Below are 16,777 nucleotides of genomic sequence, written 5' to 3' on the forward strand. Positions count from 1 at the left end.
TTAGCATCACCTTGTCCATACTTATCAAAAACACTGATATCACACTAGTCAATATTTTTAGCTTAGGTGAAGAAACACTCCTGTAGATGAACTGATGTTCTCTTCAAGATGACCAAGTACTAGGTTCTCCCTTGAGGAGATAAATCATTTTTAAAAGCCCCAACAGGTTCGTTTTACATGTGCTGCATAATGGATCTTTGCCTAATTCTCACAGCAGCTGTAGTGGTATCAGCAGAAAGAGAACACCATCTGACACATGATTTTCTTGAAGAATATAAATACTACCAAAGACGCCAAGTACTGGAGCTAAGTTTCCAGAAAGCAATAATTTCTGTTTCAGTTAAATCCCTACATGAAATAGCTATAAAAGGTCTGTAGCAACAAAGTTACTTTAGGATTACATTTGACAGTAAAGCTAGCAGGCAAAGGATTAACATTGTGAATGTAGACATAAGCACAAAGGATTTTGTCATTTAACAGGAAATATTTTTTACTTAATCAGTACACATTTTGCAAAATAGGCTTCACAATCTTACCCATTGTTTTTTGCATGGCTATTACTTATGTTGTTGTATTCCTTCCCTCCTTGCTGTATGTAAACCAGCAGCAAGCTAGCTTGTCTACTAAAGAGTTTCTCTGACAGTTATCAGCAAAAAACTCATTTGCACAACATTTAAAGAGATAATGACTTGGAAAAGCTTAAATCCCCAGATGTTTCTCAACCAAGTCCAAGTCCACACCTGCTGTTGGGCTAGTGACAGTTAAAGATTGTCGATCGTTCATTCTGACACATGCAATTGGCTTCTAACAAGATTTCATAGTGAACCAGGTAGCCTAAAACAGTTGTACAAAATACAACAAGAATTTATGAATTAGTTTCGACAACTCTCTAAAGGAAAATACATGGAAGTAAAACTAACGACCACAGTATTTTCACTCCTACTGACACTGAGAACCAGTGATAAATACTTGATACTGACTTCAGATACCATCCCACATTGACTTTGGAAGTACAAACAATAATTATCCCACAGTGATAAACCAGGGAACAACCAAGGCTCCTTATTCCCAGCTTTACAAGAGTACCATATGCATAGAAATTCTCAAGGTTGTTTTTTATTGTTGTATTACAGGATTAAAACTCGTATTGCAAGTATTAAAACTTGAATGGAAAGCAGTCATAAAAATACTGGAGGAAATCCAGTCTGAAGAACCACAAGCATGGAAGCACCTGGATTCAGCTGTAACTGCAATTGAGCTCTACAAATATGCAAGGTCAAACATATTCTTTTTAAAAAGCAAATCCTGCAAGCAACTTGTAGTGCTAACTGCTTACCTCATTAAAGCATAATTTATTCTACTGATGTTGAAGGTAAACTCCTCAAAACAACTGCACAGACAGAAAATGGAGACTGCAGACCTTTGAGGATAAGTCCTCAGACTGAAAATCGTCTCAAGACAGGTCACCTAATTTGTTGTGTCTTGCTTTGAAATAATGCAAGCAAAGCTGTTAGATATCAATATCAAAAGGAGAGGCACATAAACCTCTCTGCAGCTGAGTTAATTTGCTCTAGCACGTTAAATAGAATAACAGCTCTACCTAAAAATTTTAGATAGTAAAAATTCAAGCCAAAAACTACTCAAAATCAAACAAGCCAATGGATTAAAATCCGAAGTCTTTTGTAAGGTGTTTTCTTTGTGCCAGTATTTTTGAATATAGCCATAGAACTACCACCTACCTTCACTGCTCACACTCATTTTGTGTCCAAAAAAACCCAGTTGATTCACATCAGTTTTACTTCATCTGAGGTCCTACAGTTCATAAATAGTAAAATATCAACACATTAAGGTATCTAGTTGCCAGATACAAACCACATTTACCCATTTTTACCACTAAAACATTCTGAAAATTAAAACAATGGCTTTCTGAGAAGTGAAACATGTGGGAATGATCACTACTAATAACCAGCTGGGCGCACAATCAACTTCATGCCTGTAAGAATTAAATACGGTTGGACTGCAATTGGATTTGCTGTATTCAAAAATCAAAAGTTATGGCTTCTACATTTCTTGATAAATTCTACACACTGAGATGTCTAAACTATTACTTTAACAAAGCTGTTTTTTTCTAGTTGCAGTAATCACTGACAAACAAGATGACTAGCACTTAAGAAAACCCAAACTATCTCCCCATTCTACCTTTCTAACCCTGGTTGGAAACATCACTGTCTCAGAAATACTGTTGCAAATTAGATATTTCCAACTGGCAAAGCATAGACCAAGAAATGCTAAGTACTCTGTTCAGTGAAAACAATGAAGTTACTCAAAATAAACCAGTCAGCAAAGGCTAGATGAGAAAATTGAGGAAAATGGAAAGGATTTCACCGACATGTAACTACCTACCTACATTTAAAATTGTGATTTTGAGAAACTCTTGCTCAACTGCCTTGCCAACGGCACTTCCTTTGTTTGAACTGAATAGTTCCCAAGTTGTCTAGAGCGGCATCTTTGAACATGCCCAGTCCTGGCAGAAATAAGCAACTCAGCATCGAGCATAACCAAGTTCGACCAGTAAAGAGAAACCAGGCATTCTTCTGCCCCGGACAACTCTGAGATCAGTTTTTAGCTAAAGTAACTATACACATGAACGGAACAGTTTCCATTCATTGACATTCTCACCCACTCCTATGCACAAAACTTATCTCAGGAAGAAACTCAAGTACAAGGAACGCACAGAATATTCAGATCTCCTACCTGCCAGTGAAAGGGGTCACTCTTTCCTGCGTAACTGCCAAATGATTACAGCTGTCATCCTAAAGAATAAGACTGAGGCTCAAACCTTCCTGCTGAGAATTCATACCATTCAAGCGTCTCTGGAGAGCACTATAATTTCCAGCTAAACTATCCCATAAGCTTCACCTTGTTTTCATCCACTGGTTCTGAGCTCAAGGCTAACCTAGAAGATGGCCAGAGAGATTTCAGAGCCAGAGTCATCTACTCCTGGGACTGTTCATCTTAACTCATATTTTATTTGACACTAAATAGCTATTTAAAAGATAGAACTTACCTGATTCTCAATCAGAATAGAGCACTTACCTTCAAGAGACAATCCTAAAAGGAAAACTGCTTCTTATAGTTCTGAGGAGGCCTGAGATTTCTACAGTAGTCCCTGTCGTCAGTACTTTCCCATTACCCAACCCTTGTCAGATCATCACGAGCTGCACGTCAAGCGTACCAACATGAGGTGGCTTCCTGCTAAGTGCACACACTGGTTTGGCTCCTGTTCTGAACTAATTCTCCCCAGGCAAAGTCTTAAGACACTTACTTTTCAGGTTATTCAAATTAGATATAATAAAATAATTAAGTGTAAGAATTTAAACTCAACATTCATCTTACCATACTGCAGACAATTTCTGTTTCTGATTTAGCACATTCATTAAGTATATTCTATACTTATATAAAATATGTAATGGATGTGAGGAATTCTATTGGAATTTCACTTCTGCATTACCCAAGCTTGATTTTAGATACAATGCTCTACTAAAATGTTCTATAAATAAGCAATATATGCATTAGACCCACATCTACCTTTTCTTGTAATTAAAGGAATATACCATAAAATATTAGGAAAAACTAAATCAAATTTTCAGTGAAATGATAACACTGCCACTTCAATCAGGCAAACAGTAAATGTTTAAAAAAGTACATCCTAGACATCAGTTAAGCACCTCAGCCAAGAAAAGTGCAGCATGGATTATTGTGATTGTGGTAGCACAACCGAATGTCCACTTAACGCAAAGTACCAATGCCAAACACACAGTATAAACACCAAAACTGTTCCCAATTAAAATATTTTATTTAGTTCAACCTCTAAGCAGTCATGTGTTGCACTAAAACTGTGCTGTAGTCCATAAATCACCACCCATCTGGCAGTGACTTCATATATAGAATAACATTAACTATATTTGGCAATATTTAAGTATCATGTATTGTTGATATGCCTTCACATTAATCATTATCAAATTTTGAATACCTAACAACTAATCCTTATGTACTGTACACTGACATACATACCATGAACAAGCCTAGGACCCTTAAGTAATGGATCACGTCACTGAAGGCAGCTGCAGATTTTAAGGTGTTAACCAAAAATCAGGTTTATCCTGTTTCAGGTTAAATACACTGACAAGTGTGAGAGGCACGAGCTTTAGAAGTCATTAATCTCATGGAAACGATCCTCAGTGTAGCAGTCAAAACATGACTAGAACTCTTCTTTAGATTCTTGTGGATTCATATTCTTACTGATCTTCTCCACATGGCTCAGTAGTTTCAACAATGCAGATGGATTATATGGGAAAAGATTTCTTCTCTGCAACCTAGAAATAGCTTTTTGAAGTTCTTCCAAACATTTTGTTGATTTGTAAAACATTATTCTTAGGGGAATGATGTTATCTGAAGACACCACACAAGTCAAACAGGATGAGGTATTAGATCTCTCTTGTTTCAGAGGCAACACTTCAGACTTGAGTGTATTCTGGTTATCACCTGAGTAGCTGCAACCAGTCTCCCTCACCCTTGTCTCACCCTCATTATTTAAAGGCACCCGCTTTCTATTTACTAAACAATCTTTTCCATCTGATTCTAATTCAGACTCCTCTGAGCTGTCATAATTAACAAGGCTTTGAAGAGAACGCAGCAGAGATGCACTATCAGTGCACATCAGTGAGTTGGACTGGTTAGACTCTGCAACTTCGTTATCACCTTGATCTGTAGTAAACACTACACAGTCGTGAGAAAAAGCCAAAGATCTCAGAGTCTGTGGTTCTCCTTCACAACAAGCATTTTGCAAACTCTCATCAGTTGTGCAGCTTTGTTTTTCTTCATGGGGTGGCTTAACAGAAGAAACTGATTGAAAAGTGCCATGTTTAGTATCAAAATGGTTACAGACTTCTACAAACTGCTGCCAGTCTTCTCTAAGAAGCTTTAAGTACCTTACCAAGTACTCCAGAAAGCAAGTTTCTGATGAAATCAAAAAATCTAGTAATACTGTGGAATCAAATGCAATTTTTTCTAGAAAAAATAAAAAGATACAGTGAGGATTATATCCACCTGCATGAGTAAGAAAGTTCCAGGTTTCTTCCTCTTTGTGGATTAAGTTATCAGCAGCATCATGCTGGAACCTGAAAAGCAAGTGATGAAACGGATTAAATTCAATGGAAGTATGTCCAGAAAATGCTATTCCTGCTCTTTTAAAATTTGTGTCAAAAAGCAAAAACCAAAAAGTAAGCTTTTATATTGGAATAAGAAAGAATGACCTAGGTGGGGCTGAGAGATCAGACAGTTTAGGATGCCAAGGGACTTAAAAAAGGCCTTCTTAAACAGCACTTCTCCTTAGGAAACATTCTGGAATAAACAAAGTTACATGCAATCCATGACTTGTTATTTTAATATTTTTGTAAACCTGGATACAAATTTTCAAGATGCTAAGCACATTGGAATAAAGTGTCCTACATTTATTTAGGTGTCTAAGAAGAACTGTGTGTATTTAAGATACTACTTGCAATACCTTCACATTTGAAGCTTGAGGGACCTTTTATAAATTAGGACAATACCTTGTATAGTGATTTAAAGAACAATGAAGCAGTGAATGTCCAGGACAAATTTATGAAGAACACATTTCACTTGTTAGCAATAACAGTTTTTACCAACTAGCTAGAATTAACAGGACCTAAGCCTTAGAGAGACACTTTGCCAGAAGTCTCTGAATTCTTGAAGTTTAATGACAATCACATTATTTTCAAACTGTCAGCAGTGAAAGAAAACAGTCTTGCCTTTTATCTGCATCTTACCACTATTTTGGCTTGTGAAGTAAATTATTCTGAATGACAGGTTAAGATACTTACTAATAAACTGTTGCATAACTCCCTCATTTCAATCCAAAAACCAATCAAATTATCAAAGTTAACAGCTATTACACCACATATTATTATGTCGTCCTGAGGTTCTTTTGGTTGTGTTTTTTTGTTGTTTGTTTGTTTTTAAAAATATTTTCTCTTTACACAAAATTAATCAATGGAAACATCACAATAATCTCGCTAAATTACAATTCTTCATAGCGTTGTCAAATAAAATGTACACTAACCTATCCAATTTTAAATAAATAAGTAATAAAGCTTTTGCAGCTTCCCACATATCATCATCTTGCTCTATGAAAATCAAGGAGAGCCATTCACAGTGATGTACAACTGGGTGAGACTGTGGCAGAGACTTCAGATGACTCCTCCAGAATACCAATAGCTGGGACATGGAACTCTGAAAGTCTCCTGAAAAAAAGAAGTAACTATGAATTTTGCTATACATTTTTAGTTACTAAACTACATACACTTTTTATGTTTTAAATGAACAATGCATAGGAGTTCATGAATGCATTCATCCTTCTTAAGCTCAACTGACTTACAAACCATCAAATTTTACACATTGGTTTTTGCTTCCTGGTACCAAAGAAATCAATAAATATTTTGCAGAAAACCATAAGCAGTTACCTAGCCTTAAATTCAACATGAATGGCTACTCTATTAAACCCTAAACATACTGGTGTTCACATGCCAATGTTAACAATTGTAAGTAACCTGCAGAAAACTAATTTACTTATTAGGCATAGAACTCGCCCCCAAGACAGATAAAACTTGTCCTTGGACACAATTTATTCATCTAACAGCATTCTTCATTTTCTTGGAGTTCAAGGAAGAGTAGTCAGAGGGGACCTAAGAAGTTCTGGGTACAACAGGGTGAATCCTCTTGACTAACAAACAAGTTTACACCTCAAAAATTGCACAGGAAACCTAAAAAAAATATGACTATATCTACACAGCTGGGATTTATACTTTCCTTTAGCTCCCCAATTAGGCAGATTCATCAGTATGTCGCAAACTAAAGCACAATAACTGTAATCAAGTCAATGCCACAGATGTAATGATCCAATGCGAGCACTTTGCTGAGATTTCATCTCAGGTAGTTCTTCCCATAGGATATAATACTACAGTTGTAATGTTTGACAGCACTGAAGCTAAACCCACCTCAGGATGATTCACTGTAGAAATCAACTGCAGTGATCTATAGTTGATGGAAATAAGTTGTCATTTCTACAGTAAAACAAAGTATGAGGCTTGTAATATAGCCGTATTTTTTATAAAATAAATTCTTCATGAATTATGTACATTTTCATACACAAAGGCTTGGGATAAAGGTACCTTCATGAGAGACAGTATAAAATCCTTGCTGGAAGGATTAATGTAAGCAGAACTTTTCCTGCAAATCTTAGTTTTCCCCCCTCCCTCTGAACAATGCACTCCTGGATGGGAAAAGCACTTCATAATTTATCTCATTTTAGCACAGCAGCTTCCTCATAAAAATAACTTCCTAGTCATATGACAGGTTGACTCCCTTAAGTCAAGAAACTTACCTCTTCAATTCTAATGCCATACTATATAAAGGTTCTTTACCTCTGAATGTAATACCAGTTTTTCACGTAACACAGCATACGTTCAACATTTAGAAAACAGAAAAAAATAGTGACATACATCTTTACCCAAAGATAGTAAGAACTCTAATACTGCTAGAAGTACACTATGGCTTAAAGAGCACAGTTGCATCATACGTATAAAGTGATTACCACTTTCGAAAACAAATTCTTACAAAATGGGAATCAATTTTACTTACAAACCCATCATTATGTCATTTCAAATATTTGAATTTAAGATTTGCTTTTCCTCTTAGCAAATAATAGGAAAAGCAGATTATCTTTGTTATTAATAGTTACTATTCAGACTGAGATTCTTCCCTATAAATCAAAGCTATGTGGAAGTTACTCTGAAAATTGAAATGAATTAAAGTTAAGCCACTGTAATTCATGTTAATAAAAAAAAGATAAGATCAACCAACTTCCCAGAAGGGAAGTTAGCATATTAAAGCATTGTGATGCTTGTTTTAATCACTTAATTTAATGTCACTAAAATAGAAATACCATTCCTTTCAACTTGAAATCCCTCTTGACAGTATTTGAATCTAATTAAAGAACTCATTTTTGTGTCACAAATCTGGAAAAGAAAGGATAATTTTTTTTCTTTGAGAAAGATTTTCCACAGAGGCATCTGAATAGATTTAACCTACATTTTTCTATTCGCTTGTCTGCAGACAATCTCAGTCTCTATTCTTTTTCAGAAGGTGGGCCATAAGTAAAACATTCTCTACGAATACTTAAACTACAAGAACGTAACTGGCATCACATATGTAACATCTTCCAAAATCTGTAAAAAGCATCAGAAGCCATATCACAGAAGTTTGTAGTTCTTTTACACAATCCGATTAATTAAAAATTGATCTTAGGCTTCTTACATTATGTAGAAATATAAGAAGTAAAATATTTACATCTAGAACTTGTATTAAAATGCCTCAAAATATTCAAAATGCTGGAAAACTTCATCCTTGTTTAAAAACTATATATTATTTTTTAGTTTTTGCCATATCACCAATTGGCTGACAGTAAGGAACACCCATTCTCACTTGTATTTGATTAGAAACTGCTTCAGAACTACCTTTCCATTTTTGCCATGGAGCTTGTAACCCAGGGCCAGCAAGCTGTTTCCATGAGAGAACTTGTACATCCACATTCACACAGCTCAGCATCAGAAGATGCGTATCATATGCTTCTCAGAGATAAAAAGGCAAGTGGAAAAACAGAATTTCAGGAGTTTCTCAGGCAAAAAGCCTCACCCCTGTACTTCATTATATCATAGGAGGCGACTAATAACTGGCTACCAGTTTGACACAGCAACACGTCCTCTCCTGTCAGGAACGCAAGTTACACTGCATTCCCTCGCCATCCCACTGCCTGCCTGTGGCACAGGCCCAGCACAGGAGCCAGGTCTGCTCTTCTATTAATCTAATTAATCTCTTCAGTAAAACAAACATGCTCAAGCAAGCAAGTATGAAAAGTATGTTTAACACCTACTAATTCTAAGGACTAGACCTATAAGTCAGGGTGAAGAACACAACCACCAACCTCTGCCAACTCCCATAATTTTCCTGTCTTTCACTTTACACTTTAATTATTTTTTACCTCTTCTACAACTGCTGGTTTTCACCCCATTACATTATTTGTGCCTGGTACCTTCAACCAAAATAATGGTACTTGCAGGTCTGCCTCCACAGACAAAAGAATGTTACCTGCTGTTCCTTTTAGCTCTCCACCCTGCATAAAGTAGATGCTGTGCTATGGGCTCTCTTCTTTTCCAACTGGAGAAGAGCCTGGTGTTCCCAAGCTGGCTCAACTATTTCAAATATTAACAAGTGTTCTTAACAGGAAAAGTTCTCAATCCCAAATACAGCTGTTTCAAGCCCTCCATATTGCAGGGCTAAGAACAGGATCAAATGAAAGGAAACAACTAATTAGGTAGGACACAGCAACAGCAGTAGCAGGTTTTCTGGGTGGGTCTTCTCTTTCCTCCCTCCCACCACCACTAATTCAGCTGAATTCTATTCACAGTATTAGTGAAGTGTGACTACAAAATCTGAAAGCTTAATTAACAAACCTCAAAGAGACTATTACCTTTGATTTCAGCTTCCGTAGCAGAGTTCTGACATTTGAATTCCAGTGCTTTAAGCACAACCAGACTTAAGGCTCTGAGAACAGTTTGGTCAGAACCACCTTGAGTATCTTCTTCAGGAAGAGCTTCGCAGCCTCCGAAGTAGCTGGTCTTTTCACTGAGTGGGATCTGGTTAAACCAAGTCAAATTCACAACTTGAAGAACAGCATTACTCAGCGTAAGCATATCCTCATATAAAGATGGAGTTTGTAAGAACAGGGATCCACTTTTAACACCTTCTCTAGACTTGTAAAGGACACACTTTTTAAGGAGCATAATGAGCTTCCTCTTGATTAAATAATGAATTGATGAGCTAATGAGGTTCAGGACGTAGGAAACTTTCAAAAACAACACTCTTTGGCATCTGAGTGGTAGTTGTAATTCAGTTCTGGAAGCCAAAAGTGCTTCAAGCAGATCTACAAAACTGATCAAATTGTTTGTAGCTTCAGAATAAGGTGAAGAATAGTGGTGACTGTCAAAATGATGGAACAGAATGGAATTATAAAATCCTTCAAGTACAGCATCAAGAGGAGCCAACAACTTCTGCAAAATACCTACAGCAATGAGAAGAACATTACAGTGTTGGAGTGTAATACTGTCAGCTAAATCATCAAATAAGCAGAAAACAGGCAATTGTGACTAGTCTCAGGTTTGAAGCATGTTAAAATCACTACATTTTTAACAGTACTTTGTCAGCCTCTCTGTAAGTAAGAAACTAGGTGTTCTTCAGCCAAGCTGCTCTAGATGAGATCACAAGGAACATTCCTCCCCCTGGTGGGCACTGCTATATCGACATGCAGCGACAGTACCTGCTTTCGGGACAGCTTTGTCGTTCAGTATGTCCTTGATAATAGTTGTAAGAGTCCACAGACATTCTGCTACCTGGGTATTTGGAGGGAATCCTGAAAGAGTCTTCAAACTAAAGTTGAGCCAGGTGACATTTAATGTGTTCTAAGAAAAGAAGTTCAAAAACCAATCACGTATGCTTTACAATTGCTATGCAAGTTAAATAGTAATACAATAATTAAAAATTGTACATTAAAAAGATTCATATGTAAGCATAGATAAACCGCAGGTAGAAACAATACATCTGTCTAGTGCCTGTTAAGTACACAGGCCTCTATTTACAAACACGAAGATGCATATGCATGAGATAGAAAATATCTGTATTTTCCAGAAAGCGAAAACCAAACCTCCTAATGTTTTACCCAAAAATCAGGTAGTACTGTAGACAGACCATATCTGAATGCATAATTCCCAGACAACTTTGCAAGAAATATTACAGACCTATTTCTGAGAGAAATCTATACCCAGAGATGCTGCTGTGGAGGCTACAATACACATTCACCAAATATACAGCAGGTAAAAAAAATAATTAAGTAATTGGATTATTCAAATAAGAAAATACAGAAAAGCATTTGATCAACTTTCAATAGGTTACTACCTACTTTTATCTACTGCATCACCTAACAGATCTCAAGTAACCATAAAAATATTGATAGTCGATATTATTTTTTTAAATACCTGTACTGCAACCTTAAACAGAATATGTCATCTAGACACATTTTGCCTTAAAATAGTTTCATAAAATTCAAGATGTTTATATATAAAGACATTCTACTTCACATTACAAACTTCTGTTACACATCTGATCTCCTTTCTTTCTACACTCCATGCCACTCCTAACACACTTGAAATACTCTCTTGGGATATTTATTAAATACCTTTCCTATCCATCACTTCCAGCCCAGAGTCCCTTAAGACACACTTTATGGGAGAACTATCACATAGTATTATCTTGTATAACCTTCAGGTTGTTGCCCATACTGGAGTTAAACACACTTCAATGAAACTGTGCGGCCTTTTGAGGGGAGTGACAGTCTGTATGCTGAAAAGCAGATGTGTCTTTCAGAAAGCTGGAGCAGAGTAGACATGCAGGAAAGGGGCAGTTCTGATGTCGCTCTGTGGGTCTCCTTATGAAAGGAGCCTCTTTAGAACTAATTTCAGATTTTACAGAACTCGGTGACTACTTTTGTGCCATATAAGCACTTCAAGAACTTGGCTCTAGAGTCAAATGGAACAACTTGAAGGCACATTTTCGCTAAGCCACTTTTTTAAGCTGTGAAAAGTTATGCTATACTCACCTCTTCCTTCAGCTGGAAATACACAACAGACGCTAAACTTTTTGAAGCCATGTGAGATAACAGCTGATCGTAACTACCGAGCAGGCAAATCTGCAGACATGGAGAAAGAAAACATATCTAAGGTATGTTCCTTGTTCTTTTTTTTCCCCCTCATTTCACAAAAATCTTTCACAAGTTTATAAAAGCTTACCAAATTTGAGTCAATTTTTGCCTCTTTCAGAAGAAGGACAAAGATTTCACAGTACTTCTGTCTTATATTAAATTCAATTTCCTGGCACTCTGCTTTAACAACCACCATCTTGATCAAGGTTAACTGAAGAAGCATCACTTCTCTTGGAGAGAATGAGGAGTTCATGTTTGCGAAGCTATTTGATATATCTTCTGTTGTAGGAACAACTGCATCTGGCATATCAGCGTCCTGATGGCTCCTAGTACCACCATTAGTAGATGACAAATGCATCCAGTTACATGATTCGTCTCCTCCTGGTGACTGCTCAATGCATAGATTAAGTAAAGAGGCATAATAACGACTTTCCTTTGCTAGTGGAAGGCCTACCAGTACATCCTTATACATCTGCTGCAGAAGAGAGATCTTCATTATGAGAACAGTCAATATTCCAGAAAATGCCGTATGTCTTCATTGATTATTCATGGTCAATGCAAATCAGCTTCAAAGTTCTTTTTGTCCAGTAATAGAAACAGAAGCATCACTAGGAACTTCTCTTCTAAGTTACCTAGAAATAAATATTTTGGTATTACTGAGCAGATAACCAGAAAGATACAAAAGACATATTTTTACAGCTAATACTACCATTATTAAACTTACTTTGAAAATACAAATTCACTGTTTATCAACAGCAAGTGATAGCTGCACAAAACTGTCCCAGTGAGACATTCAAATAATAGAACTGCCACACCATGAAGAAGTTTACAGTTCCAACATTATCCTACTGACATCAACATTAACTTGTTAGAACTAACAAAGGCAAAGATGATTATTACTAGAACTACTTCTGAAAGATAAGAGAACTTAGATCAAACAAAACTATGAAAACCTCATGTCCTCGGGCACAGTTTCCTCCAAAAGCAGGCACAAAGTTTCAACTTAAAGTTTCACCTGCACTGGCAATGTTTGTTGTTCCACTAAGGCTGGATATCACAACACATCTCAAAAAAAACTCCAGAAACCAAAGGACAAGTCTTGTCTTCTGCTGCACAGAGGCCCAAGGTGAACAGTATGAACATACAGGAGGGGAGAGCTGGGCTCTTAATCTAGTAAGGATGACCGAAGAATTCCTTTACGTCTACAAGTGCAGAACTTTCATTCTGCGCACCTACATCTTGAAACCCAAAACAGGTTTTCAGATAATGCAAAGGACCAAGAATGCCACAGGGCTGGTCTCAACAGTCCAGTGACTGAGAAGTTTAAAATTAGAAAAATAAAAGAAAACAAAAACTTAAAAACAAAAAAGTGTAAAACTTATTAAGATCCAATAAAAATGCTCAGCTATATTCAGGAAAGGTATCTAAAGCAAAAAAACCCCACAAACTTTATCACCACGTCAATGGAACATAGCTCTCAGTCACAACACCAGAACACTCACTATAGCTTAAAAAAGAACTGTTAAGAACTCAAATCTCTCTTTAAAGTGTGAGAATCTAAGCACCCACATTTTTCTAACCATTATGCAAATGGCTAGATAGATATTCTATCTCCCCAGAAAACAAAATTATATACTTAAGAACATCAAGGTTTCTTTTTCGTCTGTATTAAGACTGATGCTAGTCTGTAATATTTATCTTTTTAGGCCAGTTTTAACATGTTCTCTACGCAGAATGCTTTTAATAAAAAAAAAAATCCCAAACTCATTACCTTTATCTACTGTGAAATTAGGAGCAGAGCTTATGTTGTTGATAAGAATTTCCTTTTTGCATGCTTTTTGGATCCCTGCTTTTAAGTCTGGTGTAATCAACCAGATACACTTCCAGGTAGATTCCTGAAGCCAGCTGTCTGCAGTTGGCTTTTATTTAAATGTTCCCCTTTCTTATCAATGGAAAAAGACATCTCAGCCTCCCAGCTGGTTAGAAACTCTAAAGATCTTCCTGACAATTACAACGGCATTTATCATCATACCAAATATTTTGTATTATTATTGCTTTTTTAGTCGATTAGAAAACAATGAAATGATACAATTCAGTATACAAGCAACTTTGTTTTGGTTTATAATCTTCACAAGTTTTTAAAACACTATAAAAAAAAAAATCGAGAACTACACCTTCATTTTTACAATTTGATTTGTTTAACTGCAACTGAAGTACGTACTGACAAAATAGCTTTGCAAAGCTACAAAGGATTAGGGGTAGACCAAGACATGCTACCCAGACTCTTCACTTCTTCCACCATTGGGCAGCATTTCCTTCAGAAGATAATCTAAAATTAGAGAATAAGAAGTTGCCTGCAGGGAGTGATCTACAATTCACTCTGGTGTGGTATTTTTAAAGACACATTGAGCAACAGCTGACCTGACAACTCCAAAATGTTACAGTATGTGCCTCACCTGACAGAACTAAGAACACTTCCCCCATCCTTTCCCATATTCCACATTTCAGATGTTAGGAATAAATCTGATACTTCAGGTAGTAAATTCCTTCTTCTTCTGCAGAATCTAGTTGGAATTCTACCTGAGGTTGAAATTTATGACCTGAAACCTTGTAAAATGTCTCCACAAATCACTCTGAATATTTCATACAGCTTTTGTTCCTATCTTTGAGTTTTATTTCTTCCTAAATGAATACCTAGTAAAGTAAAACTATCTGAACACATTTACTTCTGTGTTCAAGAACAACTTGAATTATCATCCTACATAGTAAATGAACAGATTTCTCATGCACAAATTCATCCAACACAGCAAGGCTGTTAAAGCAGAAACATTTAGAACTCCTCTAGGATATGCACTATGAGATTTTACCTTCACAACATGATATCGGTTGTGTTTTCCCTGATCCTACCATAAGAAATTTATATTTCAACGTTAATTTGTAGAACACTTCACAACGTCTATAAGGTATGTCTCACACACGACAAAAGTTCATGAATAGAAGTAATTAAAGGAAACAAAATGAGGGGGGTATTTTGAAGAAATTTAATTCAAAGTGGGGGGAAAATGTCAGACAATGACTAAAGAGTAAAGAGAAACAATCACATACATACATAAGAAATTACAAACTCCAATCCTTGCTTGTATTATTTATTTCAGTTATTCATGACAGTGTCTAAAAAACAATTAAGGTAACGCCTCCCAGTGTCAGAGTCCTGCATAAGCCACAGGAAACAATTTTAAAAACCTTATATATATATACTGATCAGGCAAAAGATGGAAAGTAAAACTATATAGAAAAAAAGCACAAATAAGTATTTTCTTATACCTTATTTTCATGACTACTTCAGCAGTACTTTAAAATCAAAACCAAAGTCATGTGAAGCTGCAAACAGAACTAGAGAAGAAACTTGATGGAAAAGGACACAAAAAACTGGAGATGAAAACTCAGATGGCAGCTGAAGCCTGTAAGGTCTAAGGACCATCATAAACCAAAGAAGTGATTGCAAACACCTCCAGAATATTCTAAATCAGACTTATAAAACATGTATATTTCTACAAGGTGGGATACTTAATTTAGCGCGAAGTCTTGCAGAGCATTGATTTGACTGGACTAACATTGTTGATATCGCATTTTACTTTTTATACCAATTCAAATGGCTTACGATGACACATGATTACTCAGAGACATCAATGAAGAGGCATGAATAGAGAAAGCTATAGTTAAATCCCTGTATTAGACCTCCCCTGTTATACACACTATTAAAAATCTAATTGCATGAGAAGTAACTGGGAGAAAACTCAAATCCAATCCAAAAAAATCACTATTTTCATTTAAAAATTTAATCAGATAAAGCAAAATGAGACCACAGTCCATGACTTCTGGGTTTGAGTCTGAAGGCTCTGGATCTCCTTACAATGCAATGTTGGACCATTTAAGAAATAAAATACACTTTGGACTACTTGTACCTGCAATGACTCTGTAGGCTCATCTCTCAATACACGATATGCTTCCACTCTAGTGCTGAAATACCATAAACGCCTCTAAAATAAGGTAATCTCCTGCAGAGGTTGCAAATAACCTCTGCTGCGAGCTGCCCAATGTCTGACTGTTAACTTTGACACCTAAGGATGCCAGATACTCTATCTGCCCTTCTGCGAGCATTTTAGCCACCAGAGACAGGACTAAATGGACTCGATCCGACCTCGCTGTCCCCCTTATTGTACCCTTCACATGGGCCCTTCAGAAACGCCAGCGCTGGGTTCGTGACAGGCAGAGCTCGCTAGAAGCCACGCTTCGCTCTGAAAAGGCCCCCAAACAGCATCCCGGCCTTCAGGGCCGCTCCCCCTCACCATCCTCCACAATCCCCTCCCGCCGGCCTTGAGGGGCAGCCGAGGCCTCCCGCGCCGCCGCTCCCCTCAGCACCGAATTGAGGCCGCTCCTGCCCCTCAACCGGCGCGGCTCCTCCACCCGCCCAGGCCCACCTATAAGCCGCCCCAAGCCGCCCGGTGTACCCTCACCCGCCCGCGCCTCCTCAGCCCGGCTCCCTTCAGCCTCGCAACCCCCCCGCTTCCCGTCCACAGCCTCGCGCTCGCTGCCGCCGAGACCCCGCCCATTCTCCTCCAGGCCCCGCCCCTCGCCTCCCCCCGACCTGGAAGCCCGCGGCCTCGCTTAGTCACCCCGAAGCCGCCGCGCACACAGGCCCCTCCCCTTCCCGTCGCTAGGCAACCGCTGCTAGGCAACCGCTGCGACTCACCCGCCCCGGGCAGACAGGGCGCCGTAAGGCCCGACTCTCCTCCGTCAAAACGCCGGAACCGCCGCCGCTCCCGCCCCCTTTCCCTTCCCCTCCTCTGTCGTAAAGCACTCCCTCTCTCCCACGCCTTACGGCAA

General features: G+C 37.7%; 1 protein-coding gene across 2 annotated transcripts; it reads right to left on the reverse strand.

Moving 5' to 3' along the window:
- Nucleotides 1–3,671: 3,671 nt before the first annotated feature.
- Nucleotides 3,672–16,714, reverse strand: LINS1 (lines homolog 1). Of its 2 annotated transcripts, none has more exons than XM_080351548.1 (7): nt 16,644–16,714; nt 11,979–12,546; nt 11,789–11,878; nt 10,454–10,595; nt 9,608–10,198; nt 6,143–6,323; nt 3,672–5,180 (listed from the first exon to the last, which is right to left on the reverse strand). In XM_080351548.1, the coding sequence occupies exons 2-7, from the start codon at nt 12,384–12,386 to the stop codon at nt 4,262–4,264; spliced, it is 2,331 nt and encodes a 776-aa protein (XP_080207674.1). In that variant the 5' UTR covers nt 12,387–12,546; nt 16,644–16,714; the 3' UTR covers nt 3,672–4,261. The 2 variants fall into 2 exon arrangements, with proteins under 2 accessions (XP_080207674.1, XP_080207673.1); XM_080351547.1 differs by having other exon boundaries at nt 11,979–12,522; nt 16,644–16,706.
- Nucleotides 16,715–16,777: the final 63 nt, after the last annotated feature.

The sequence above is a fragment of the Nesoenas mayeri genome, assembly GCF_963082525.1.
Source record: "Nesoenas mayeri genome assembly, chromosome: 11".
Classification (NCBI taxonomy): domain Eukaryota; kingdom Metazoa; phylum Chordata; class Aves; order Columbiformes; family Columbidae; genus Nesoenas; species Nesoenas mayeri.

Coding starts and splice junctions, on each gene's coding strand:
- LINS1 (XM_080351548.1), bottom strand. CDS start 12,386: ATGAAGATCTCTCTTCTGCAGCAGATGTATAAGGATGTACTGGTAGGC. Junction 11,879..11,978: donor CAAAAATTGACTCAAATTTG/GTAAGCTTTTAT, acceptor CCATGTCTGCAG/ATTTGCCTGCTCGGTAGTTA. Junction 10,596..11,788: donor ATTTCCAGCTGAAGGAAGAG/GTGAGTATAGCA, acceptor TTCTTTTCTTAG/AACACATTAAATGTCACCTG.